At 41.1% G+C, this 8,934-nt stretch overlaps 1 protein-coding gene across 1 annotated transcript in view; it reads right to left on the reverse strand.

Annotated features, from left to right (window-relative positions):
• Window positions 1-8,116, reverse strand: part of LOC119430450 (calcium-activated potassium channel subunit alpha-1-like) — a 10,346-nt gene extending 2,230 nt beyond the window's left edge. The window contains exons 1-2 of the mRNA XM_037697862.1: window positions 8,010-8,116; window positions 503-629 (exon numbers count right to left, since the gene is read on the reverse strand). Coding sequence (XP_037553790.1) covers window positions 503-629; window positions 8,010-8,047 — 165 coding nt within the window. The 5' untranslated portion in view covers window positions 8,048-8,116. The remainder of the gene's footprint in view (window positions 1-502; window positions 630-8,009) is intronic.
• Between the last annotated feature and the right edge of the window lie 818 nt (window positions 8,117-8,934).

Consider the following 8,934-nt stretch of genomic DNA (forward strand, 5'->3'; position numbering starts at 1 on the left):
ATATATATATATATTTGCACACAAAGCAGTTTTAAGGGAAAGGCAGCTTATAGAACCTTTGGTCAGAATCCTTTTAAATATAGAATAAATAATTATTAGTAGGCTTAGAATGATCGTTTGTGTATCAGTCACAACGCTACAGAATTAAATACAAACTTCAGCTACTTAAATCCAGTTTTACATTTACTGCAACACTTTTAACCCTAAAAACATATGTAAATGATATAATGTTAGAAGTCAGAGAAAAGTCTTTGCACAGATTCTTGATAGAATCTCCAATAAATGTAACTAAAATGTGTTATAAATATATAATAAATTTAAAAAACTCACCTTGAAACAACAGAGAGGCAGTGAAAGAAATGTCAGTATACATTAGTATGTGATTGTGTTTCTGCATAGATGGGGAAACACTGGATCCTAAGCAAGCTTGGCTTTTGCACTTTTTGTGTTTTCAGTTGTAATAATTGCAGGATTGTAGTTAGCTCCTTTGAGCTCTTCTTACCAGGATGACCTTTTCGATGTCTTTGGAAGGGCACCAGTGGAACATCCCAGTTGAGTCGTACCGCTTCACGTTCATGTCCATGTTTTCTATTTGCTCATTTCCAGGAATTAGAAGGGGATCGTGTCGACTGAAAAACACAGCAAACATGTTTAATGACTATGGTTGATGAAGCACCAGAAAGTCTTCAGATCTATACATTCAGCATATTAAAAACCCATCCTGTTTAAAAGTGTTAAACTCCCTGCCCTAAATTATGTAGGCCTCATAACTACAATATCATTCAACCATTCCTTCTCATCCTTATAGTCAAAATATCCGAAAGCTCTTTTGCTCACATTGCTACAAAAAAAACAGCAAGACTTGAGTGCTACTGACTAAATGACATGACAACACAAAGCCAATTACCAGCTTTTATCCTCTTTTTCCAGTTCCTGATGCCATGTGGAGCAAATAGTAAAAGCTCCAACAGGCTCAAATTTTAAATATTTCAAGAATTTGCCTAATCACATTTTGCTCTCTCAAATGATGGCCATTAATGTTTCAGCAGCATGTCACAACGAAACTGGCTAATCCACAGCAGTGGGCTGCTGAGTTTGATTCAGTGTAACACTGACCATGAAAGGGCTACACTCGGTCCTGTTATAGCAACTCTCCAGTCGTTGCACTTATCCTACAAGACGTATGCTCACACTTTCCCTAAACGCAATCAAGATGCAAAAATAATGTATTTAGTGTTTAACCCAAATAAAGCAGCACCAAGTGCTGACTCCCACAGCCAAACTGCAGAGAGACACATGTGAGTATTATGGGAGAAAACATCTCAAGAATTTGACATACATCTCTCTCACTATCACTTTCTGTATCCTCTATCAACACTGCCATTCACTGACAGGGCTTTGATGTTGTCTCTTCCTCCAACCTGCATTTGGATTGCATGCCATGGCAGGAAAAGTAAGAGGGGTAAAAAAAATGCTGTCAATTAGCCACCCTCACTTTCCTGGCTCCTTCCCCTTCTACCCTCCATCAGTTAGAGCAGGTGATAATAACACTGACAGCATTTAGTGTTTTTACACTCAGCCTGAATCTTTCATCCAGAGCCGCGTGTTGCGCCAATCAACTCCATGGAGGCCGCCGTCACTTCAGTCTGCTCTGCTCAGCTCGCCTCCACACAGGCTGACTGGCGCATGCAGGCGGGCTGCTGCTCCACCTCTCTCTGCCAAGACAGCTATCTTTCACAGAGCTGTCAGCGATGTGACTGGCAGCCTGTCACAGGTTCCGCACAACCCCCCACCCCCTCCTCTTTCCTCTTTCCTCTTCCTCCTCCATGCCTCAGGCTGAACCTACCACAAGGCTGAGAGAAGCAGACATCACGTCTGCGCTGCAGGGCCACGCCCAGGGGATATCAGCCGCCGATGATACAGTGACATCCTCTGATAGTGGATGTGCACTGTCAGTCATGACCCGTCTCAAATGTTTAAAGAGCAGTTTTAATGCCATGGTGCAATGTAGCTAATTAAATAATAATAATTAATTAATGCTCTAGTACCACATTGATAACATAACAGTGCTACATGCCACCATTTATACGAACAATAAACAAATTTGTTTACCATTATTGACCAAATCACAGTGACACTACACTCAATAAATTAATATTGCATAAGATTGCAAACTAATTTTTTTATGTATATATATATTTATAAATCTTCCTATGTCTGAACATCACACACATGCACATACAACCCCCCACCCCCACCCACACACACACACACACACGCACAACATTATAAATTGCTGTACAAATAGAACTTATAACATCAACAGGACAATAAGAGCCTTCATCAAGAACTCAATGGTAATATGGAAGACAACTCTAGAGGCCAATTCAAAGCCAATTTCACAAGTCATTGTCAATTGTGGCATATACCAAGGTGATGCTCTGTCCCCCACACCTGTTCTGCATAGGCCTAAACTCCCTCAGTCAGATCATTGCAAAGAGTGTCTTGCATATCAGTTCCAAAGTAAAACAACCATCAATTACCTCCTGATGCATGCTCAATAATCCAGGTAGAAAAATCTAAAAAAGTTAAATATGGTCCTCTGGACATTCAAAAAAAAAAAAAAGCAAAATAACAAAAAAATGTAGAAATGTTTCGTCTCTCATCCGAGAGACTTCCTCAGTCTGAGGTGCTGTATGCAGCTCAGTCTCTTAAATAGCACCTTCTCAGAGTGGATCAACCAGTTTTGCTGCTGACAACCAAAACCAGCTGATCACATGCTCAAGAAGGACCATCAGCCTAACGATGGATCATTAGCACACTGATGGCTGTTTACTATTCACAGAGGGCTGAGTGATACTAGCAATCACAGCATTTTCAATTGTCCCCCTTACAAAAAAAAAAGATGTAGCAATACCGAGTGACTGTAACATCAGGAAAGAGCATGAGAAGCTGGAGAAATACTAAGGGCTGAAAGAGGAAAAAGAGAAGATGTGGGGAATCTAAGCCTCAGTAGTGGTCATTGGAGCAAACAGTGCTGTGATCCCCAACTGGAAGAGTGGCTCCAACAGATCTGAGGAACAACCTCAGAGATCTCTGTCCACAAGACTGCAGTCCTAGGAACAGCTAAGATACTGCACAGGTCATTGTGTTTAACCCTAGCTCTGCCACTGCCACTGATCCTGCAAACCTGGACTCCCTTCAGCCATATCTAAAACAGTCTGTTACTAATCTCGGGATAGTTTTAGACTCAAACTTTAAGTTTAATAAGCAGATAAATTCTGTTCTTCAAAAAAGCTTCTTTCAGCTAAGGCAGATAGCTACGCTCAAGTCCGTCTTGTCCAGATCTGACCTTGAAAAATTAGTCCATGCATTTATTATAACCCGGCTGGACTACTGTAATTCGCTTTATGCTGGGGTCAGTCAGGTCTCTCTCTCATGTCTCCAGCTTGTCCAAAATGCTGCAGCTCGGCTATTAACAGGAACTCACAGGTTTGAGCACATTACTCCAGTTCTGTCCTCTCTTCACTGGCTTCCTGTGTGTGTCAGAGTTGATTTTAAGATTCTTCTGCGGACATTTAAGTGTGTTAATGGCCTTGCACCCTCATACCTCTCCGAACTCCTTCATCCTTATACTCCTTCTCGGGCCTTGAGATCATCAGACCAGCTGCTTTTGGCCGTACCAAAAACCAGACTGAACCTCAGAGGAGATCGGGCGTTTTCAGTCATGGGCCCTAAACTCTGGAACAATCTGCCCATCAACCTTGGACAGGCCACCTCAGTCTCTATTTTTAAATATCTCCTCAAAACACATCTGTACTCATTGGCATTTAACACAGTGTGATCTCATTTGGTAATTTGTTGTTGATGATTGTGTTCATCCATTTTGCTTTTACTCCCTGACATTTACCGCAGGGTGATTTGATTTAGTATTTCATTGTTTCTCATTATATTTAATGTTTTTATGCTTTTATTCATGTTGCTGTAATATGTTGTTATTAATATTTGATGTTGTGATCTTTTTTGGTAAGCACTTTTATAACAGTTACTGTTTTATATGTGCTATATAAATAATTGTGACTTGACTTGACAAAAGCCTCAACTCCTCAACTTCCTGGCCTCTGGTAGAGGAACCGAGTTTTGAAGTGAAGTGGAACCGCCCAAGTAAAAGAATAGGGCAAGCATATCTAATGTTGGGAGCAGGTTGTTCCAGAGTTTGGGGCCCATGACTGAAAAAGCCAGATCTCCTCTGAGATTCAGTCTTGTTTTTGGAACAGACAAAAGCAGCTGATCGGATGATCTCAGGGCCCGAGAGGGAACGTAAGGTTCCAGTAGCTCAGAGAGGTAAAGGGGTGCGAGGCCATTTAAGCATCTGAAGGTCAACAGAAGAATTTTAAAGACTATCCTAGTACAAACATGGAGCCAGTGAAGGGAGGACAGAACTGGTGTAATATGTTCAGACCTATGAGTTCCGGTTAAAAGCCCAGCAGCAGCATTCTGGACGAGCTGATTACGTGAAATGGAGGCCTGGCTGACCCCTGCATAGAGTGCATTGCAATAGTCCAATCGGGTCATGACAAAGGCATGGACTAGTTTCTCAAGGTCGGATCTGGACAATACTGGCTTGAGCTTAGCTACCTGTCTTATTTGGAAGAAGCTTTTCTGCAGAACAGAGTTGATTTGTTTGTCAAACTTGAAGTCAGAGTCTAAAACCATCCCAAGATTTTTACCAGACTGCTTAAGATATGGCTGAAGAGAGTCCAGGTTGACAGGATCAGAGGCGGCAGTTGAACTAGGGCTAAAGACAATGACTTCAGTCTTCTCATCGTTAAAACTTAAGAAATTTGAAGCCATCCAGGCCTTAATGTCGTCCAGACATTTTAACAGAGGGTGAATGGAGCAAACACTTGCTGGTTTCACAGGCAGGTACATCTGACAGTCATCAGCATAACAATGGAATGAAATACCATGTTTCCTCAGGATGGACCCCAGTGGGAGCAAATATAGTGAGAACAGAAGGGGTCTAAGAATCGAACCCTGTGGGACCCCGCAAGAAAGAGGTAATGAGGCGGATACATTATTACCAACCTTGACACAAAAACCCCTGCCACTCAGGTATGAGTGGAACCATTCTAATGCAGCACCTGTGATCCCAACCCACTGTTCCAGCCGTGATATAAGGATACTGTGGTCAACAGTATCAAAAGCAGCAGTAAGGTCCAGGAGCACAAGAACCACAAATTGACCAGAATCATTTGATATCATAATATTGTTACAAACCCTCACTAAAGCTGCTTCAGTGCTGTGGAGTTGCTTAAAACCAGACTGAAAAATCTTGAAAACTCTTTTCTCATTCAAAAACTTGTTTAATTGAATGAAAACTATTTTCTCCAGGATTTTGGACAGGAAGGGAAGTTTAGAGATTGGTCTGAAATTTGAGCAAGTCGAAAGGTCAAGTCCAGGTTTCATAATTAGCGGATGAACTACTGCATGTTTGAAAACATTGGGAACCACACTCGTCACAATACTACTATTTACAATAGTAAGGACAGAGGGTCCAATCGTGGGTAGAACTTGTTTGAAAAACGATGCAGGAATGGGGTCAGCAGGGGAACCGGAGGGTTTCATTTGACCAACAACTTTGTTTAGAAATGGGAGTGAAATGGGTTCAAACTGTTCGAAGACAGCTGAGCAAGGGACAAAGACAGAGGGGTCAGTTGTGGACTGGGGGATGGATGACCTAATCAACTCTACCTTATCAGCAATGTATCTGGTAAAGTCATTGCAGATGTCAACAGAGGCCTCATAGTATGTATGTATGTATGTATATACACACACATATATGTTCTATCTTCTAGAAGCATTTTTAAAGAACAACAAGTATTTTCCTTATTACATATTTCACTCCAACGTCACCCATCTCTTTCTTTCCAACTCTTTCCCTCTGTATACATTTCAAACAGAGTTGAGTTATTCCAGTGTATCACTCTGCAGTCACAAGCTGGGGATGGGCGTGCTCCCCCAATCCCTCTCTGCCAGGCTATGAAGGCAGCTTCTTGCTTTGAAAATTTTCCCCATCATGCAAACTGACAAAGGCATGCTTTTCAAAAGCCCACAGCCAATCTGTTGATCATTATTTATTTACAAAACCTTCAGGCAGTGAGTCCTGTAAAAACCATACTTGATACGTATGTTGACTCTCCTGCTAGCCTTCTATTGTGCACCCTCTGTTTTTATTGTAGAATAAAGTTTCCCTAAGGCTACCTCAAGCAATCACTTTTCATTGTGCATAAAATCCACCGAATGTTTAATATATGTTGACAGGGGCAGCAATGAATAGAGAGGGGCAGTGGATTATGATGGGTAATGTGTTGTTCTGCTAAGGGCTAAGTCTTGTTAAACAAAGAAAGAAAAGAAAAATCTACACCTATACCAGAAGACCTGTCATCCCAGTACCCAAGAGCCAGCAGTATTCAGATGCACCCCTAAAGCAGAGAAAACTTTGACACCACTTTGAAGTGTTTTCCAAACTGAGCAAATAACTAACAAGAATTATTATCACTGTAAGATCAAAGCAGAGCGCATATATTACATGCAAACAGGGACTATCTCTTTAGAGGAGAGGGATGAGAAGAAAAGGTTTTGTGCTTTAAGTTAGGCAAACTAAACACCCTTTTAAATAAGCAGTTAGCTGGAAATATGCCAGTGTCTAGTAGTGGATTTTTTTCTTCTTTTCTTTTTTTTGTAGTGGTTTTATCCCTCTGAGCAAGGGCATCCAAACTGATGCTCTGCTGCAAACTAGACTGAAGGGTACGACTCTGTGTTGAGCTAATGGTTTGGCAAGTGTAAAGGCTTATTAAGTCCTTGTTTTGCGCAGAACTGTGGGGGAGGCAGACAAGTATACTGGACAAAAATCACAAAGGCACACCAGAGCAGAGGGAGCATCGTTGCCTGAGGGAGCCCAGCACAACTAACGTACAAGAAGCTCAGCCCAAGTAAAAAGACTAAATGTTAACAGATCAACAAGACTGTGCTGTTTATTGAAACTAAAAATAGGGAATTATAGAGGTTATAATAAACATTTGTATGAAAAATGGCAGGTTTTTTTTCTCCCCTTTGTTTTCATCAACAATATACTTTAATTTTATATGTTTATCATTTATTTAGCTTCCAAGACAATCCATAGATGACAGTGTGAAACAAATATAAATTACAAATATAACACCCAGATCCCTCTTATAGAAGGAGACAAAAAGTGCTGCAAAGGCTGTTTCTCTCCCATCCTATTTATAGAATTGTACCTTTTTTGTGCCATCCTAAGCCATTCGGCTCGGCCTCCATGTTTTCTAAACTCTACCGTGTGTCTAACCCCGCCTTGCAGACAGAGGTGCACATAAACTACCCCTTTTATCTTTCAAAATCAATTAACAGCAACTTAATGCCACTGGACAGGATAAAAGGAAGGTAATATTTGAATTCATATTTGATTGTGATAATACATCTCACATCCTGCCTTAAGTACCAGAAACAGTACTCACAGGGGTTCCCACAATAGAGAAGTCGCCTAAGGGCAAAGCAGCCACGCAGGTCTCTCTGATTGGTTGCCGGTGTCATTAGTGCCAGCATTGTTTAGGTAGTACATGTGGACCAGACTGGAGGAGGTGACAGCTGGGACTTTAAAGCCAGAGGAGTTTTCAAACAGCTCCTCACAGCTGCTTTTCATGACAGAAATATTATTTCAGCTCTGTCATTAACAGCTGACAGCATGCCATCCTAAACAGCCAGAACTTAACGGGGCATTTCTCCTCTCTTTTTCTTCCACAAAGTTTCTTACCTCACTCATCTGCCAATACTAATTTGAGCCCCCTCCCATCCATCCAAGCTCATCACACCATCAGCACCACACTGAAGTATCTCTCAGACGCATCTCTCCTTCCCTCCCTCCCTATCCTTCTTCTTCCTCTTCTTTGTTTGAAGGCTGCAAGGAGAGGGAGATCACGAGCTCTTACCTCATCATTTTAGGCGAGCAGTTGGGTGAGTTTCGCATCCCCCCATTGCGCTGCTTTTTTTTGGGCGAGAGAGTTGACGGATGCTCGTCTTCCACTGCAAATACACGTGCAGAATGTCAGAACAGAAGACAGACAGCCGAGACAGCGTGATGGCCCTGACAGGGAAAGGTAGCCAGCAATCAATCAAATCGTTGCAAACGAAACAGAAATAATCAACTCAAACAATACAGTAAATGAACAAAAACGAACACAAGAGAAAGAAAACTTAATGATTCAGAGTGAAAGTATAGAGGATACATTAGCAGCGGTCAAGGGTAAATCTAAAAATAATTAAAAGACAATAGGAAAACTAGTAAGAAAAATTAATATATGTCCTAAAATATCACTGAAAGCTCACATCTCAAACTTCCTTAAGTTCCTATATTTATTTAAAGATGCACTTTAGCAAGGGTATTGAGTAATAAGCTGTTGCGTACAATGCAAACTCTTAGAGGTCTTTTTTTTTTTTTTACTTACACCAATATTTACTATTAGTGGGGCATGGGCCTAAAGCAGTGAAAATGAAAGAAATGTAAAAATGGATTTTGAATGGGGTTATTAGTTTTTTTAAATCAAAGTATTGGTTCCCAGCCCATCATTTTAACTCTAAGTAAAGCGTTCTTCAATGGGTTTACCTCCATGTCTGTTAGTATTCTGCTCACATAATGAGGCCAAGGAACGCTAACACGATGTGGATTAGTAAGCTATAAAGTTTGGAAAGCATCTGCACATCATCTTTGAGGAAAAGGGATGTCAGGACTGATGTTACATGTTTAAATACATTGTTTTTCAAGTTTTATTTTCAGACTGCATGGTTTTTTTTCTGTGTTTGAAGCTTCTGGGACATTTGCAGGGTGGTGATCCACAGTCGCTGCTCTTAGTTCCT

This window comes from Nematolebias whitei, chromosome 1, assembly GCF_014905685.2.
Source record: "Nematolebias whitei isolate Nwh7 chromosome 1, NemWhi1, whole genome shotgun sequence".
Taxonomy (NCBI): domain Eukaryota; kingdom Metazoa; phylum Chordata; class Actinopteri; order Cyprinodontiformes; family Rivulidae; genus Nematolebias; species Nematolebias whitei.